This window comes from Meleagris gallopavo, chromosome 7 (assembly GCF_905368555.1).
Source record: "Meleagris gallopavo chromosome 7, MGAL_WU_HG_1.1, whole genome shotgun sequence".
Taxonomy (NCBI): domain Eukaryota; kingdom Metazoa; phylum Chordata; class Aves; order Galliformes; family Phasianidae; genus Meleagris; species Meleagris gallopavo.
The window spans coordinates 10728286-10745235 of record NC_139410.1 but is presented as its reverse complement, the minus strand read 5'-3'; the positions used below and the strand labels follow the sequence as shown (position 1 = coordinate 10745235).

At 42.4% G+C, this 16950-nt stretch overlaps 1 protein-coding gene across 2 annotated transcripts; it reads left to right on the top strand.

Annotated features, from left to right (window-relative positions):
• The first annotated feature begins 161 nt into the window (after positions 1-161).
• ORC2 (origin recognition complex subunit 2) lies at positions 162-16950 on the top strand. 2 transcript variants are annotated; one of them, XM_003207492.5, is made up of 16 exons: positions 163-605; positions 1508-1651; positions 1949-2035; positions 3561-3650; positions 4887-4918; positions 6160-6217; positions 7071-7252; positions 7812-7910; positions 9519-9628; positions 10317-10449; positions 10865-10961; positions 12980-13126; positions 13723-13894; positions 14198-14259; positions 14980-15098; positions 15789-16950. In XM_003207492.5, the coding sequence occupies exons 1-16, from the start codon at positions 515-517 to the stop codon at positions 15873-15875; spliced, it is 1710 nt and encodes a 569-aa protein (XP_003207540.1). In that variant the 5' UTR covers positions 163-514; the 3' UTR covers positions 15876-16950. The 2 variants fall into 2 exon arrangements, with proteins under 2 accessions (XP_019472544.1, XP_003207540.1); XM_019616999.3 differs by lacking the exon at positions 12980-13126 and having other exon boundaries at positions 162-605.

Sequence of the window (16950 nt, the reverse complement as noted above, 5' to 3'; positions counted from 1 at the left end):
CGGAGTTGGTTTTGTTTTTATTCTTTGAGTGGCGTCGATCAGGGCCCCAGCCTTCCTCAGGAGGCTTCGCGTCGCCACGGCAACTGCTGGCGGCCGCACGCATGGCTGCCAGCGGAAGTCCCGCCCCCTTGCTTCTCCCGCCGACAGGCGGCGGAAAGCGGGGCCTGGGGTCGTGGATTGGCTGAGGCGTGCGTCAGTCAAAGGCAGGCGGCGGTCCTCACAGCGTGGGCGCCCCGCACCTTCTGAGGGAGGGCGCTGGATTGGGTGGACGGCTGGCACGTTAACCCGCTTCGGGCTCCTGCCGCCGACTCAAGGTGCGGTCCGGAGCCCATGTTGAGCCGCCAGCGGTGAGGGCGAGAAGAGGCAGGCGCCCGAGACCTAAAGGTCGTACCCGGGCCTTGCGACGGGCGGTCTCTGCCGCTTACCCCCCGTGGGCACCTGGCGGCAGCGCCCCCTGGCGGCCGGGCGGCTCCGCCCACGTGTGTCAGGTGGGGGTGCTCGCCCGGCGCCCACCATGAGCTTGGAGGAGTGTCGGAGCGCCGGCACTCTGGCGGTGAAGTTCGTGCCCGACGAGGACGTTCTGAGGCACATCGCTGACGACGCAGGTACGGCCGGGCCTGCGCTCCTCGGGAAGGGGCGATCAGCCCTTCTCCAGCACTTGCGGTAGCCACCGGCGAGGTGAGGCCTTCGGCCTCCCCCCCCCCTCCCCCCCCAGGCTGTCTTCTGTGCTCACGCCCCGCCCGGCGCACGGAACGGGTCGCTGCGGCGCGTGCCCTCAGCTGTGGGTGACGCCAAACCCTGATTGAGGCTGCCCGGTGGGGAACGTGGCTTGGGGGCCTGGCTGCGGGGAGCCGCCCGCCAGCCTCTCTCCTCGTGGCGCGAACGCACAGAATCAAAGCAGAAGCGGGGCCGGGCTGGGCGCTGCAGGAGCCCCATGCTGCAGTTCTGGCTGCTTGTCTGGAATTGCGGTCTGCAGAGATCCTCAGAACGCATCTGCATGAGCTGCGGAGTACCTGATCCGCGTTGTTGTTGGTCCTGCTCCGAGCGGGGATCAGACAGGTGGTTTACAGAGGTCTCTCAGCCTAAATTTCTCTGTGGGCGTGCTGGCAGGCGGTACCTAGCTCTAATTAGTTTGCGTCCCAGCCCTAGGCAAGATAGGGGATGCTAAACGCACCCTATTTGCATGCAATTTAGGTCTTGTGTGTGTGAGTTACTGCCGTTTCTTCCCAAAGTGGAAGCAGGTGTGTGCTGAAATGAGGCCCTTGTCCTCCCTTTACCTGCAGTATCAGCTTCCCTGCTAAAGGAGGGGCTGACAGCTGTGGGGCAGCCACTGCCCTAATGCGGACCAGCTGTTCCATTAGCAGCAAACCTTTTCTATTTTGCATTTGCATAGCATTTTGCACAACAGTATCTTGGTCTGTGAATGGGGGCAGCTGCATAGTGCTGCAGTGGAAGTAATGAAATAACAGCTTTCATTTAAAAAAAATATATTTTATTGTAATTGCAGGTGTTAAAGTTCAGAAAGGCAAAAACCAGCTGCTGGTCAATACGAAGAGGTTTGTAAAGAAGCTTGAGGCTGTCTCAGATGATGAAGCTCAGGAGATCCTGGAGGAGAAGAGCTATATTGCTGTTTTAGGCCTATGTGGCGAAGGTACCTGTGGCATAGGGAATGTACCACGGATGTTACTTTGGGAGATTCTTTTTGTCTCAACAAGTTGCATAGTGTTTATGAAATTGCTGTTGTGGGCTGGCTAGCTCTAGCTGCGCTTGTGGTAACAGAGGGAGAGGATAATGATTTCTAGAATTTGTTTTATGATACTGATTTCATAGCACCTACAGTGTGAAGAGTCATTTGAGCCCCAACAATAAATCATCACCTTTCCTATTCCATGGGTTGGGAGTATACTTGTACTTTTAAAGCGGTTACAAGTAATGTTTCTATTTACAGAATCAATGACAAATGGCTCAAGTGTAGGTGGTGGTGAAGTTTACGCATTCCAGACTCCCAAACGCTCCAACAAAATGGCAGAGCTGGGTATGTTTTCCTCTTTCTTCTTCCATCTTGCTCTGGCTATGATCTGTTTGAGTATCTCTATTAATGTGATCTATATCTTCTTTTCATTAAGTTATGTGTTTGCACTATTCCAGTAGCTTTTATCCAGCTCTGAATTGGTTTTCCTCAGAAACAGAAGCTCAGCACTAGGGCAAAGCAAAGGCATGGTGGGAATAGGAGATAATTAAATATGTAAAAACTAGAAGTCTGTTAATGCTGTGAGAAGAGCTTATATGTATGTGCCCAAGGATGGCAGGACTTTTATTTTCATATCTTCAAAGGATATTTGAGAATAACTAGTTATATAACAAAGAGTTTAAACCAACTAACAAACAACCCAAAAGGCAGTGTTAGCTTTGTGGAAGGGAGTTTCTCCTGCACAAAGTGTCTGTCAATGTGCTTGCTAGGCTAGTTAGAAGAAACAAGCTGTGCTGAAGAGTGGGCTCTTCTGGCCCAAATAAGATGCTTGGACCGCTGTGCTGCTACATTTCTTCTTTTCATGCGAAGAGTCCTTTGTTTGCCCAATACCACCTGAACTCCAGTGGTGTTTGATTTTCACAGCTACTGTTGTATTCTGCGGAGGAGAAGGAATTTCCTTCCATATCGTGATACAGAATCTGTTGTTTTCATCTCTCTTTATCTTCCTCTGGGCTTCTGTTGTGTATCAGGAAAGTTTGTTTCTCACAACTCTGCAGCAGTGTACATTTCCCTGGTGTTCCCTCTTGGAGCTGCGGCTCAGTTTGAAAACTGCTTCCCAGAGTTCCTCACCAATACCACTGAGACCTCCTGGTATGCGGTGATGAATCAATGCCTTCCCTTTTCAGGAGACACCCTGCAATTGAGCTGCTATTATTTTAGTCTAGCAGGCTGGAATTGGAACTTGCAGTTGACTGAAGAGATGGATGGGTTTTGGACATCAAGAGATAGCTAAACACTGTCGAAACTGAGCTTAGACAGATATGAAGATAAGTAATAGTAACTTGTTAGGCAAGTAGTACAGTAAGAGGTTGTGTTTGTTGGTGACCTGTCAGGTGGGGCATTCCATATTCAGATCAGTGATTCAACTTCAACTTGAGCTGATAAGTAGTTGAAAGAGGTAAGCAGAATACAAGAACCTGCCTCCTGGGGGACTGATGTGTTTGCTTTACCTGCTGCTCCAGAGTGTTCAGTCAAGCAGTGTTAAAGAACTGAGTGGGCATAACAGAGCATTTCTCTAATTTTGAACATATGCAGTACCCCAGGGAGCAAAGCTTGCCATGTCATTGCCTAAGCAGAACTTTGAAATGAATTAACTGAGGAATTTGGTTTTGAAAATTTTTGTCTAGTGTTACATTAATCTTTAGGATTAGAAAAAATAATAAAAAATAAAGCATCTTATGCACTTTCTGAAATAGCTAGGAAATTAAAACTTAGACTTTTTTGTAATGTATGACTTCAATGTTGACAAATCCGAGATGGAAGTTTTGTATCTGACATGTGAAACTTCTTTCCCTTCTATGTCCTACAGCCTCTGAGTTAGCACAGACACCAGGACAGAGTGTTGTACCTGATCCCTCCGAGTGCCCTGAGAAGACAGCCAGAACCCCTCAAAGCAGCAGTAAGTATATGATGCTATGAGGAACTGAAGCTGAGTGAACAGGTTCCTCTTTGTGTAGTGAAGCAGATGCTTAAGAATTCTGGTCAATTTAACGTTGTAGGCTGAATTTGCATGGCCTTTTTATCACTTGTCTGTTGCATCTTATATTCTGTCCTGCTGGTGCAGAGAAAATGAACTTCTCATCATCTGTTGCTGCCACACTTGACAATTCATGTTCAACACAGATGATTGGACTTGAATTAATGAGCTGGGCTGATGTGTTGAGCACCAAATGAGTTGTGACTGGGATTGTGTGCATGTTCATGTGTAACTTCTGTTGTGGTTTAACTTGGCAGGTCTCTAAGCACTACACATCCATTTGTTCACACCCCCTCAGTAGGATGGGGAAGAGAAGCTAAAACCCATGGGCTGAGATAAAGACAATTAGGACAGAAAAATAAGGGAAAAAATAATGAGGATGATGATGATAAAAGAATATACAGAGTAAGTGATGCACGGTGTGATTACTTGCACCTGCTGACCAATGCCCACCCCAGCCGTCTTTTCCCTTTGCCCAAGCTTTATTATCCAGCGTGGCATCATGTGGTATGGAATATCCCTTCGGCCTGTTTGGATCAGCCGTATTGGTATCGTTCCCTCCTTGTGTAATCCCAGCCCCCTCACTGGCAATGCAGTGTGAGAAGCTAAAAAGTCTTTAGTGTAAGCACTGCTCAGCAACAGCCAAAACATCAGTGTGCTGTTAACATTATTTTCATCCTAAATCAAGAGCATGGTGCCACACCAGCTACTAGGAAGAAAGTTAACTATCTCAACTGAAAACAGGATGCTTCATAATTTATTCTACAGTTTTCTCCCTGCTGTTATTGAGTGCTTGAAATGAAGGTGCAAAAACTCAGTGCAGGTCAAGATTGACAAGAGTGTGTTGTTTTGTGCTCACAGTCTGCCCTCAACATCGGGGCATTTAGTTCCTTTATCAGTGTCTGTCAGTCCCCTCCTGCCAAGGGCCTCCCACAGCTGTGACCAAATTAAGAGCTGCCTTCTGTGATAATAACATTCACTGTCTTTGTTCTCTCCTTGCCTGCCTGTGGGGAACTAATAGCTTCCCCTGTACTGCTCAGGGAGCTGATATTCTGGTGTAGTGTACCTTTGAACAGTGGATGCTTGTTTTTCTAGTAGAGCATCTTGTGCCTCTGAAAATATGCAGTACTCTGAACTATGCTGTTTCTTGCCTTGCAGAACGTTCAAGTTCAATCCAAGTTCAGCAGAAGGTGAGTGTTGATACTCTGTTGATTTATTATTATATTCCTCCCCAACACTTTTAAAACTTGAACTGACAAATTGCTGCAGTTCTAGAAAGCCTCACCCACCTTATAGATGTCTCCTAATCTAAGTGGGCAGGGCTAACTTAAGTGAGAACCAGAACTGCCACTCATCAGGGCTATGGAATTGAGAGTCTGTATTAGTCAGTGAATTTGACAGCTTAATTAGCATGGGTGGAGACTTTCCTTCCATCGCACAAATGAGGATGTTAAATAATCTCTTCGCATGTAATTAAACTCATAGCTTTCCACTTTATTATCAAAGGAAGAAACAACCTTAGTTATAAAGATAGAAGTGCTGGTAGAACAAGAACTTACAAATGGTGATGCTGTTCCATTTCTTAATTTAGCATTTGTTTATTAAAAAAAGAAAAGAAAAGAAAACAAAACCAACCACATGAAATGTCGTACTAGGAAAGATCTCCCAGAAGTTGATGTCTTCTTTTGTGATTGTACAAAGACATACAGTCTACACATGCCAGTTGCAGTTAGAAAGCAAGTGCTGTGAAGTAGCTGAATTCCTGAAACAGCATAGCATTGCTCTAGAAATGTGGGCAGAGCTTTTAGCAGAGTAAGGTCCCTGGATGGTAGATGCCTGTAAGAGATGCTGCTCTGGGATCCCACGTTCATTGCTTGATGATGCCACATCTGCTTTGACTGGATTAACGAGGATATTTCATAAGTATGGCAAACCTGATCTGGTGTCTTTGTCAGGCATGTGCTTTGTATGCCACTACAACTTTGTGAGCCTGCACAGCTCAGATTCCATTTTCTCTTTTTGGGCTCTGTTGTTTTCATAGTTGACTTCCAAATGATCCTGAGTACACATGTGACGTAGAAGATAAATGACTGCTCAAGGAAGCAGAAGCATTTCCAACTTGTCTTCTGTTTGACTCTTGCTAAGAGGCCAAAGTTGGCATCTTGCTTAAAGATAGCTTTCCACTCCTTATCCTGGGATGTTAGTTAAAAGAATTAAGCCCTTTTTGGAACCTGATCCTGTTTCTCTCTAGCTGTGAATGGGAACTCTCCAGACTTACTGCTTCCGCTTTCCCAGTTTCCTGTGTGCTGAAGTAGCTTGGAAATTAAACTTGATTCTACTCTTCGCTTGGTGAAAGGCTGTTCTGGGGAGCGATGTGTGATTTCTTCTAATGCATGTGTTTCTTTTTTCTTTCATTTTTCTGCTAATACAGACCAAAAAGAACGAATTTGTGTCTACCACACCTTACAGGCTCCGAAGGAGACTAGCAGGTAATGATGAAGCTTTGTAATTGGCTTCCATAGTCAGTGAGGTGCCATGTTCAGAGGAGGGTGTTTCACCTGCTTATGGGCTTTGCCTGTAGCAGCAACCAAAATGAAACTGTCTGGTTAGTCCTGCAGTGAACAGAAACATCCCTGAGGCAAGTCTGCATAGACCTTTTCCAAACGCTTTGCTACGTAGGAATAGGGTAGAAGGGTTAGAAGCACCCAGTTGCTGAGCTTCAGAGATGTGATCAGAAGAGGCAAAGCTCTGAGTAATCCTACCTGTATTGACACTTCATTTTGGAACAATAGCTTATGGTAATTTTTTTCAGTAACTGGTTAGCTACACGTGCTCAGGCTGAGAGCAGAGGAGAGTTCAGCGTGTGACATTTCATGTTCTGTTTCTTTTGTGTTGAGAGACCAAGACTCAGCCAGGTTCTGTCTGTGCACTTAAATTAGCACTGTTCACAGAGATATTTTCAAAACCTCTTTTTGCAGAGTGTGAACTAGAAGATACCCAGATTGCATGATTGGCATTTGTAGAAAGCTGATGTAGAGTTGCTAAGAGAAATAAGAAAAATGATTGTCCATGTTCATTCACTTTTTTGGATGGGATTATGTTTCTTAGTTGGTATAAATGGGCAGAGCTGTACTAAATAATTTCTGAGTTGAAAACTAGGAACAAAATGGTTGTGCGTTTGCTGTCCTCTTCAGATTTGTTTTTATTTTTCTCTGAAATATTCTTAGTAATCATGCACTTGAAAACCATCTAGAGAATGTATGAGAGAAAGAGAGTGTGTGTGCAAAGTGTGTTCTGTGTAGGAATTCACTGATTGCTTTTAACATTAAATTTCTCCCCTAGCTCCAGATGCTCAGTTAGAAAGCGAGAGTGAATATTCTGCTTCCTGCTCAGAAGAGGAGGAGGTAGAAGAAGCCCAGAAAGAAGTCAGTGCTGTTTTATCACATCAGAAGACCCCAGCAAAAACTAAGGCCGTATCTACGCCTCCTTCTAGAAAAACCCTAACCAAAAAAAAAGACAACATGGTGAGTGTGCAGAGAACACCTCTGAGCCAGCAAGACTGAAGGGATGTTCAATAATAATGTGCTGTTAGTGAACACACTTGGGGAAGGTAGTAATTGCAAATCAAACCAGCTGTATTGGCTTTTGCTGTACATCTACTAGATGGGCATCATTTGAGCCTGTGGGTTAATACAGTCTCAGCAGCTACAAAATGAGAAGGTCTAAGATTTCTGTGAAGGAGGAGACCTTGTACTGAGAAATGATGAGGAAATTGACTACTGTGGTGCCAAAAGAATCACGCTTTACTTTCAGGCTTGGCATTCAGCTTTATTTCCTTCTAGCACAAAGGATCCTCTCACAGTGTGTTTTATTCTGTTTTTATGTCTGGGGAAGAACCATCTGAATGGGTTAGCCTTGGCAAAATGCTACTTGTAAACATGCATTTTTTGCAAATATAGAATAAGGATTAATAGAGATTCAGAAGATAACTTGTACTGGTCATCTTCAGACATGCTTGTGGATGCAAGGGGAGAAGGGTAAATTGTTAGTAAAGGGGTGGCTGATCTTCCTGTCCCTTTTTAGAACAACCTCGTAGAGGAATACTTTGAAGCTCACAGTAGTTCCAAAGTGCTCACTTCGGACCGAACACTGCAGAAGTTACGGAGGAAAAGATTGAATCAGGTACACTTAAGAGTGAATCACACAATAACAGAGCTTTTGATTTCCTTGAAGATTTCCTCCATCAAAACTACCTAATATTGCTATTTTCAGTTTAACTGCTGATGAAATTCTCGGTGATTTAGGCAGGGGTTAGGTAGCATTTCAAGCATCATACCTCCCTTATGTCTCTCTGCTTTGAGCAGGAATAGTGCCAGTGGGGTATTGCCCAGCTGAGTGCGTTTGAGACAGAAGGGGAAGTGCAGGGAGAAGACGTTAACAGGTGAGCAGATAGTTGAAAGCTGAGGTTACTAGAACAGGTTAAAATTTGATTTTGGAGAAGAAGCAGAGTTGTAGAGACCTGCTGTAAAAACTATTACCAAACCAGCATTTTTTCAATTGAATAATTGGTCTTGATTATATGTTGAGGAGATGGAGTCCTTTTTGTCTGTATATTTTGGAGTCTAGCACTGTGCAATATGGGGACAGCTCTAAACGTGATTCAAAACTAAGTGATAACCACTTATCTCCTTTCAGTTCCTCAAAGAAATAAACTATTGAAGTGTGACTGAACTACTGATCTGTTGTTCCTTCTCCCCCCATATATGCCACTTCTACAGTCAGTTCAAAGTAGGCAATTGTACCTTAGAGAGATGAATACATACAGGTGCCAGGGAAGCTTGCAAAATATATAGATTACTCTTGTGTCTATGACTGTTTCTTTGTGCCCTTCTTGTTTTTTTGTTTTGGTGTATATGGAGATTGCTTAATGCCTGTTGTCATCTAGAATTGCTACCCAGAGTAATGTTTAGATTCTTAACAAGCTCTTTCATAACAGCTCCGGAGCAAAATCAAGGCTTTCAGTATTAGATCTCTTGATGGCACTAAAGAAAGGTGTAGCAGTTCTGTTCTCTCAGTGTTTTATGTTTGATAGATACACTGCAGCTGCCTATTGTGCTCTTTCCAGAGTAAACTATCTACTAGCTGAAAAGCAAAGTGTTAAAATTGAAGAGAAAGGGAGGCCAGTGTAGATACAATATCATTTGTTATGTTACTGTGCTGTTCAAACAGCAACATCTCGGCACACTTTTAAAGCTGAGTTAATCCTTAGATTCTTGATATCTTGCTACTGGCTTCAAATTATTTCCTTTCTGCTATGTTTATATTCATTTTCTCTGATATTTATGAACATTCTTTTGCAGACACAAACATATGAACCGTTGCTAAGCATATTGACTGGAGCCTTTGTTCCTGTGAACAAGGTTGTGGTGTTGGTATTTTTCTATTGCAGTGTTTGATGCTCTTTTAAGTTCTGAGCATGTCATGAGCATGAGTTTCCATAGTGGTTTTCCTGTACTCAGCAGGAAAAGGTAAAACATGGTGCAGTAGTGGCACAGATCTCATTTCTAGTCCTAGTCTGGTTACTGTTTCCCATAAGGTCATTTACTCTCTGCTATTTTTTTTTTTCCAGTAGCAAAACTATGCTTAGTCCTCACAGGGAAGTACATAGAGAAATGTGAATTGTGTGTACCGTTGGTGAAAGCCCTAGCTAGAGAGCATATTAGAGGGGTATTTATAAAGACTCCAGGCACCCTGTTTTTCTCAGCTTTGAATTACTCTTTTTCAACACAGGAAACATTGCATGACCTTCTGCAGAAATCTCCCATTGCCTATGCTGCTGAAATTAAAGAGTTAAACCAGCAATATGAGTCCCTGTTTTCAAAGTGGATGCTGCAATTACAGTAAGTATCCAGTGTGAACCACTGAAGATGCCTAGCAAACAGACACTGCCAGTAAATTTATCCTCATGTCAGCAGCATCCTGTGGATGTATGCATCAGGTTGGAGAAATACATCCATATGTGATATTGAAATCAGTGACAGTTGTTCAACACCTTTACCTTTGCTCAGTACTTTTTGAGTTACCCGACTCTTACTTCTAGTCAAGATGATGCTTTTCCCATTCCTCAAAAAGATCTTGTAGTGACTGTGAGCCATGGTAAACATTCAATGTAATCACGTGTTGAAGGACTAAATGTTTGTTAGCCTTCATTATGTTGAAGATGCAGTTCTAGTATCATTCTCGGACAATCCTATTGTTTTGCATAGACACCTCACTAAATTTCTGGGCCTCCAATCTGCTAAAATACTACTTTAACTAGAATGTGTGTGCCATATTTCAGATTTCTTGCAGCTAGCCTTACAGAATGATAGAATAGAGTCATAGAGCTGTTAGGGTTTGAAAAGACCACTAAGATCATTTAGTTCAACTCTTGTTATGTGTCCAGTGTGAGCTGAAGTTAAGCCTGAAGCTGACATTCCCTAGAAATGTAACTTTTAGAGGCAAGATTGCAATGGATCATTTTGCTTAATGATAATCGGGATGTATAGACTTGTACTTCTTTTTATTCAATATGTTTGTTCTCTTCAGCTTGGGTTTTAATATCGTGCTTTATGGACTTGGCTCGAAGCATGATTTGTTAGAGAAGTTTCGTGCATCTATGCTCCAGGATTCTGTTCACCTTGTGGTTAATGGATACTTCCCCAGCATCACTGTGAAATCTGTAAGTGTGAGAAAAGCTCATTGTTATCTAGCCACCATGTCTTATAGATACCTCTGAAGTCTTTCAGTGTAAAATGTTAAGGAAAGCTTCCTACGTCCTGTAACAACACACTCCTGAACAAAGAACAATTCCCATCTCTTTTTTTAAGAGTTCAAAGAAATGAACCATTGCATTTTCAAAAGAAATGCTGTGATTCTTATCAGTAAAGTATTCATCAGTCTAAAGAGTTATTTTATGTCATAGTTTTGAGAAGGAGCAGCAGTTTTGTATTTTTTTTGACTGGGGAAACTGATGGTAAAAATCACAATATCTCTGTCATGGCAGTCAAGGACTAACTTTCAGATTTTCTGCACTAGGTCCTTCAATGCCAGCACCCTTCAGAAGGGGCAGTGGTGACTGCTATTTTCTGTTTTAGGTTCTCAACTCTATCACAGAGGAGGTTTTGGACCATATAGGAACTTTCCGCAGCCCACTCGATCAACTTGAATTCATCATGAAAAGATTTAAAGAAGGTAAAATGACTTTAAGATAAACAAACAAACATGTAAACAGTAGACATTGTGTAATGTTAGGAAAACCTGAACGTTTTCTTTGGGCTTGTTTAGCCTGGAGAAGAGAAGGCTGCGAGGTGACCTTGTTGCAACATTTCAGTACCTAAAGGGAGCATACAAAGAGGAGGAGAATCAACTCTTTGAAAGGGTTGATAATGCAGGACGAGGAGAAATGGTTTTAAGTTGAGGGAGGAGAGATTTAGGTTGGACGTCAGGGAGAAGTTCTTTACAGAGAGAGTGGTGAGGTGCTGAAACAGCCTGCCCAGAGAGGTTATGGATGCCCTGTCCCTGGAGGTGTTCAAGGCCAGGTTGGATGGGGTCCTGGGCAGCCTTGTTTAGTATTAAATGGGGAGGTTGGTGGCCCTGTGTGTGGCAGGGGGGTTGGAGATTCATGATCCTTGGGGTCCCTTCCAACCCTGGCCATTCTGTGATTAGTGTTTTCTTGCCTCATAGCTTATTCCACTACTGATGACCAGGAATAAATGAGTATGTTGATTCCAAGTTGTCAGTGTTTAACACTCAGAATTCTGTAGAAAAGGATGGAGGAGGGTGTGAATATTCTGGTAAGCCAGAGGCTGTTCAGCCCTTGGCAAACAGAAATACTCATCTCTTTTGCATTTAGCATGGTGCCTCTGTGCTTTACTTACATGGTATTTCTGTAGCCATGTTTCATGATGGAACATGGGATAGCTAAATTGCAATTACATGAGGGAAGAGGGTTCTGAGTCACTGCTTGAGGATATAAACCTCTCTGAAATCAGCAGCATGAAGAACTTGCAAACAGTTTGAATGACTTGATTTGATTAATCCCAAGTCCCTTGGGCTCCTCTGGAAGATTATGGTGTTGGGGAAGGGTCTTTCTAAAAATATTAGAATAGGCTGAATTAAGGCTTGCCACATTCACTGTTAAGAGGAGTAGTAGTGTAATTTTAACATATGTAAATGCTGACATTAAAATGAAATAAAAGACAGAAGTGTCAGTTTAGAAATGGCTTCATAATCAAAGTTAAATGGGTACAGACATACTGAAAGGCTGCTGAATTCTCTTTGTGTATAGGTTGTACTGCTTATGCATACATGGGTTATTGCTGTGGAATCCTAGTTTTGTAGGACAAAAATGTTAAAGCATACACTTCATTCTCCATCCCTATTAATGTTTCTGGTGAAACTAAGTGAAGAAGATTAACTGATTAACAGTAGTACACATTTGAATCTGCATAGATCAGTCTAATGTATTTATTACAGTTGATCTGGGACACAGGGAGTCTGAGGAACCTTGGTTTCCATTGGCAGCCAAGTGTGTATTCATGTGCACAAGAACTGGCTATTCTTCCAGAATTCTTTCTGGAAAAACAGGAAAAAGCTGTTTCCTGGGAATGAGTATAGCAGCAACAAGCTAAGTTGGAAATCTTAACATGTACTATTTGCATTATCCAAGCTAAGTCTTTATAAGTCCCTTTGAGTGCTCAAAGGGAAAGATATCTAATTAAGTTAGTGTGCTGCAGGTCCAGTCCTGAACAGGTGTATTTCCATTTCATGAGTGCTTAAGGATCCCAGTTCTGTAACTCAAAAGCAGCTGAACAAACTGTGCTTAGATTTCTCTCCTGAAATATATTTGAATGACCTGAATCACAGGGCTGAAGACCATAGTGAAAAGGACAATCCCTGGTAATACACTGAGCAAGTGGAAAGGTTTGTTCATTGTTTCTTTTTTTAAATAAAAACTTTAGTTGCAGGAAGAACAGAACCTGTGATAAAAACTGAAATATAATGAATTGAGAGAAAACTTTTTAGCTACTCAGAAATACAGAGTGTGGTACAGAAATCAAAGTAAGCTGTACAAGGAAAGTCATTTGATACTGGAGTGGTGAATGTCAAGCCTGATGGAATGGACTTGTCCTAGACTGCACTGGGAATGGGAAACTGCTTTGTGTACAGTTTCTTTGATTGGTTCTGTGCTGTTTTTTCTGACCTTGCAGATTCATCTTTAGAGCTCTATGTCCTCATTCATAACCTGGACAGCCAGATGTTGAGAGGAGAAAGAAGTCAGCAGATCCTTGCACAGTTATCCTCTCTGCCTAGCATTTACCTCATTGCCTCTATCGATCACATCAATGCTCCTCTCAGTGAGTCCTCTTGGGCCTGATGTAGAATCTGCATTCTACTTCGGGCCCGCTGAGCATGTTTCATAAGCTCATGTATTACTCTTGGTGTGCAAACTAGACCTGGTGATGTATGTATGGCTGAAGTGGCTGGAAGCCCTGATTGGAACTGTGGCCTTATGCAACCCAAACTGTATAAAGATGCTAAGAACTACCAGTCTCTGATTATAAGAAAAAAACACTACAAAAACAAGAAAAAAAACCTCCAAGCCTGTGGCACCCTTTTATTTAGTGACTTACTGAAATGGAGATTGGATGCTACATTTGTCACTACATCTTAACAATTTTATCAAAAATTCTTTTCACACTGCTGATTCTGGAATGATTTACAGCATATCTATGAAGCTGGTATGAAAAGGGGATGTGTGCAAACTTTCCACTGCAGAGGATTGTCTTGCCTGAACTGCAGCATCTGGGTGCATGTACTGTGAATTTCACAAGCGTTTTTTTTTTTTTTTCCTCAAATACTACAGTAGATCTAAGTACGTTATAATATTTTTATTTAATACCTGAAAAAAGCTAACCCCTCAATTTGTCTGCTCTTTTTCCTCTCTGTCTAGTGTGGGATCAGGCAAAGCAAAGCCTCTACAATTGGCTTTGGTATGAGACGACCACATTTAGTCCTTATGTAGAAGAAACATCTTATGAAAACTCACTGTTAGTACAGCAATCTGGATCTTTGGCTTTGAGCTCCTTAACACATGTCTTGCACAGCCTCACTCCCAATGCCAGGTAGGACGCTGATAGTCTTCACGGTAGCATCTACTGAGAATCCAGTCTCCACTAGGTTACTCTGGACTTCTGTGTTAACTGTTAGACATGCACCAACGAGAAGGCAATCCCTGTTTTCTGACAGCAGTTTTCAAGATGAAAATGATGGGACCTAGTTTTCATGTGATTGATTACTTTAAGTGGAAGCAAGCTTTAGCCAGTAACTACGTGTGTGCACAGAGTCCTTGTGATGAGAGAAAAATAAATTAATATTTGCTAATGGTTTTTTTTCTTTGGATTTCCCCTTCTCATTCCTTTGCTTAGGGGAATATTCAGACTGCTTGCTCAGTACCAGCTGGAGAACAAGGACAACGCATCTTACCCAGGTGCATACCTACTGTTTCCTCACCTGTTTGGGGTGGCGTCGCTAGCTCAGCCTCAGTGGCACTGGCTTTTAGTGTACAGGTTACATGAGCAGCAACAAAAAACCTATACTTGTTGGTTCAGTGTGTCTCAGTAGTATAGACCATCTTTCTATTAGTGCTGGATAGACTAGCTGGATTCTAGCCTCCTCTTCCTGTTGTCTGCTTTCATGTTTAGACGTTATTGGCACTGCTGGGGGAATTGTGGGGCTACAGAATTAAAATCAAGGGAGAATATGAGCTTGCACAACAGTAGTGCTTAATGAACCGGGGAAAAACAGGAGATTTGGTTTCCATGCTGTTCCTAAGTAATCTCCAATGCGTCCCTGCTTTCTAGGATCCATGTGGAATACACTGTCATGGTCTTAACAGATGTAGCAGAGGATGAGCAGCGTGTTAATGGTGCAAAAAGATGGAAGTGAGGTGGAGGAGTTGGAAATTGAGAGATTCATTATACTGGGAATTGCCATTAAAATTCTATTAGGCAGACAGGGTGTCTGGAATGTTAAATCAACTGTTTTCTGATTGATTACTGAAATATTAACTTGGCTGTGTACTTGAAGTGATGTTGCTGCTGTAAACATAGTGGTGTAAACCAAAGCAATGTTTGTAGACGGGGAAAATGTATATAGTTAGACACACTTACCATTTCAGATCCTTGTTCTCGCTTTTCTCTGTCTCCAGGCCTCTCTTTCCAAGACTTCTACCAGCAGTGTAGAGAGGCCTTCCTTGTAAACAGTGACCTAACGCTCAGGGCACAGCTGACAGAATTCAGGGACCACAAGCTCATTCGGACCAAGCGGGTGAGTTGTGGGAAGACAGTAATTCTGGGGATTCAGTTATCTTAAACAAAAAGCTGATTTATTCCTTAAAAGTATACCTAAGACACAAGTGTGTGGCTCACAGTGAGGCTTTGCAGTTTGAAGCACCTGGATGCTAGCAAAGTGCTGGGATTTTGTAATTGCAGCTCTTCATAACTTCAATTAGTGAGCACCCTTCATATGGATAGGGGGCTATAAAAACAAACAAAAAACCCACAACAAAAAAACAAAAAAAAACAACAGTATGGTTTAGTTAACTCAGCAACTTACAGATCTCTGTGGAACACAACTTCCTGAAGACCTTGAGAAGTAATGGACATTGGAGCTTGACAGTGTGATTCAAACAGTTACCTGTATTTGCATGGCAGAAGAGTGCAGAGTCCTAATAATGAGGCAGTGTAGCAATGCTAGATTTGGGAATATGGTGTTGAGGAGGTGTGTAGTGATAAAATAGCATAGCCCACCGTAAGCTTTGCATTTTTTCAGTATTTGTGCTTTTCCAGTGTTGCTCTAAGGAAATATTCCTGGTTTTAGCAATGTAGTCATTCACAGTGCTTGCCTGCTCTCTCTCACCCTGGCTGCAAGTATTCAAAATGTTGCAGTGCTATCTAATGGCTTGCATTGCACTATGCACTGATGTTAACAGAATGTGTATTGCGTGTCTGTTCCCAGGGAGCTGATGGTGTGGAGTACTTATTAATACCTGTAGATGACAGTACCTTGACCGACTTCTTAGAGAAAGAGGATGAAGATGTATAACGTCTGTCTGCTCCCAAAACAACTATGGCAAATTGCTTTCAAGGGCTGCTGGAGAAGGGCCTATACTCAGGTCTTTCTCTTCAGCCTCAAAGCTGCTGGACTACTTACTGAAATGTATTAACTGTAATGAACGTTTCTTGTTCATCTACTTCAGGTAGTTTGGAATGATAACTTCTTCAAGCAAACTGTTTCTTGCTCTGAAGTTAAATTTATCTGCTTTGTCTCTTAGCTCAGATGATGCTCTCTTCATATCTACTTAACCAACTATACAGTCAGGAAAACTAACTTGGTGAGATTGTGCCTTCTGCTCTTTACCAGACATAAAGGTTTGGTTGGAGCAGTTCATGTGATGAGCAAACCACTAGATGGTCAGAGCTTTAGTTTGTACCAGTGATGGATTTTTTTTTTTTTTTTTTCCTCAACTGAGTGCTTTCTGGCACTCCATTACCAGCTAGACAAGATTGGCTTCCAACATATGAAGGAACCAAGATTTATAATGCTAAGAGACCTATACTGACTGCACAAGGAACATGAGCAAGTTTGGGATACTGTGGGTAACTTATTAAATTCTGACAGTAGAACTGAAAGACTTTTCTCCAAGATGGAATTCTTTTATAAGAGGATTTAGGTAACAACTTGAGTCCATCACAATTTGATTACCTCCTGATGAGGGTGAGATGTTCCAGCTTCTTTCATCTACTTTCCAGTTTATAATCCGGAAATATGAAGAGGCTGTGAAGTTTAGTTTACTTAAAAAAATAATAATACAAAAATCGATTGTTTATATGTATTTTTTTACATTAGGAGTGTCCATTAATTGTGGAGGAGGCCTTAAATGCCACTTAGCAAGCTCTCCATTTTTGTAGCCCTTAGAGGTTGGGAGAATGCTGAAGTTTCACAGGTTTTCTTCACTGTGTTTCTCAGGTATGTGAGAGTAAGCCCTAGTTTCATCAACTGTAGTCTGCTAATCAGACTTCAGGGACTCCGATGTCTAACTTGGTAGCTGTGTTACAGCTCAACATTGTAATAGTTCAAATCAATCAAATAAAGTTCTTCATTAATTTTCATTAGCTTA